The 1646-nt window shown below is 32.6% G+C and overlaps 1 protein-coding gene across 1 annotated transcript; it reads left to right on the plus strand.

The window, feature by feature from the left end:
• Positions 1 to 383: 383 nt before the first annotated feature.
• On the plus strand, positions 384 to 1190 carry LOC17889988. Its single transcript, XM_023783824.1, has 2 exons — positions 384 to 429; positions 732 to 1190. The coding sequence occupies exons 1-2, from the start codon at positions 427 to 429 to the stop codon at positions 1188 to 1190; spliced, it is 462 nt and encodes a 153-aa protein (XP_023639592.1). The 5' UTR covers positions 384 to 426.
• Positions 1191 to 1646: the final 456 nt, after the last annotated feature.

Consider the following 1646-nt stretch of genomic DNA (forward strand, 5'->3'; position numbering starts at 1 on the left):
ATAAGTTCTTTATTTTTACAAGAGAAAAACTTCATTAATTTTATTGTATGATCACTTATTCAATCAAAATGACCCTTACACATTCATATTCGATATATCTTACAAGTAAGAGCTGATCTTATCCCTTTCAAATATCAATGAGAAAAGTCAAGAGAAGTTTGAAAACTCTTTGTATCGTGGCTCTCAGATAAAGTACTGGAACGCCTTCATCATCTCTCTGTAAAGTGAAGTTTGTTGTGCATGATTCTCACTCCTACTAGTAGCATCAATGCAACTGGCAGGTAGCTATGATCGTATCACGTATGCATGTAATCTTATATATATACAGATTCAAATATGAATATCAAAGTTTCTATCTATATTTCATGCATTGAAGAGCAACGAGAAGATACACAGTTCTTACAAGGCCAACCTTGCAAGGAGACAATGGTACGTATATAGTAAACTTACATAAGTTTTGTTCCCTACTTATATAGTCTTAACTTCTATTGCACCACAACGCTTCTTATCAAATCTCATGTCCTTCGTTTAGTTGAACTATATGTACTGCATGATGTATTATTTAGTTAATCCAATATATATACACGTCCGTTATATTTACAAGATATGATATGGTACTTAAACTTGGTAAAGCAATATGGTTTTTACTTTTATAGAAGTATACGTTAGTATTCTATCAATTAGTTATAGCTTCTCTTAAAATAAAACTTCATCTTCATATATATGCTTAGGACGAAAGGAAGCTTCGAAAGGCCTTCTCTGATGTTTCCCTCGAGATAAAACGAAATATACGCGAAAAGGAGGAGCAAGAACAAGAAGGAGAAGAGCTAGAAGTGAAGAAAGTGAAATGTGATTGTTGTGGTATAGAAGAAGAATGTACTGTGCAATACATAGACAAAGTTAGAAACTTGTATTCAGGCAATTGGGTTTGTGGTCTTTGCGCCGTAGTAATCACTGAGAGGTTTCGCAAGGATCCTCTCACAGCCGCGGGGATACAAGGAGCCTTGGACTGGCACAAAGGGATTTGTGATGACTTCAATTCTACTACAAGAGTTAACCCTAAACTTGATTTCGCAAGATCGATGAGAGATATCGCTAAACGAAGCAATCAGAAGAGAATGTCATCAGACTTTTCTTTAGGTTCCAAAATTTCTCGAACAATCAGTTGTGATCCAAGACTTGAGCGATGATGTAGAACCAAGTTCGTCACGTTATTCTTCTATATATTACAAACAAAACAAGTTATAGTTATTCCTTAAAACATTTACAATGATATAAAGGTGTTTTGCAATATGTACTTATTCATCAGACTTGAATTCTTATTTAATGCCTCGATTTTTCATCATTTCGATTATGTTTAATACTTATTTGTATTTTTATATCTGAATTTGTGACATGTCTTCTTCAATAATTAAATGTCAAAGAGATACGATTCTGAAAATTCTGTATATTCATAAACGGCTATACACACATACATATATACTTTAGGTTATATAAACCCTAGTTACAATAATACTAGACCTAATTAAGCCCATAACAATATTAGGGCCCATGGCCCTATTAGATATATTCAAAAAAAAAAAAAGAATTGATTTTATATATTGGGTTTCTACAATTAAAGCTTAAACATAAGCTTTTATTTGTTA

The sequence above is a fragment of the Capsella rubella genome, unplaced genomic scaffold, assembly GCF_000375325.1.
Source record: "Capsella rubella cultivar Monte Gargano unplaced genomic scaffold, Caprub1_0 scaffold_4, whole genome shotgun sequence".
Taxonomy (NCBI): domain Eukaryota; kingdom Viridiplantae; phylum Streptophyta; class Magnoliopsida; order Brassicales; family Brassicaceae; genus Capsella; species Capsella rubella.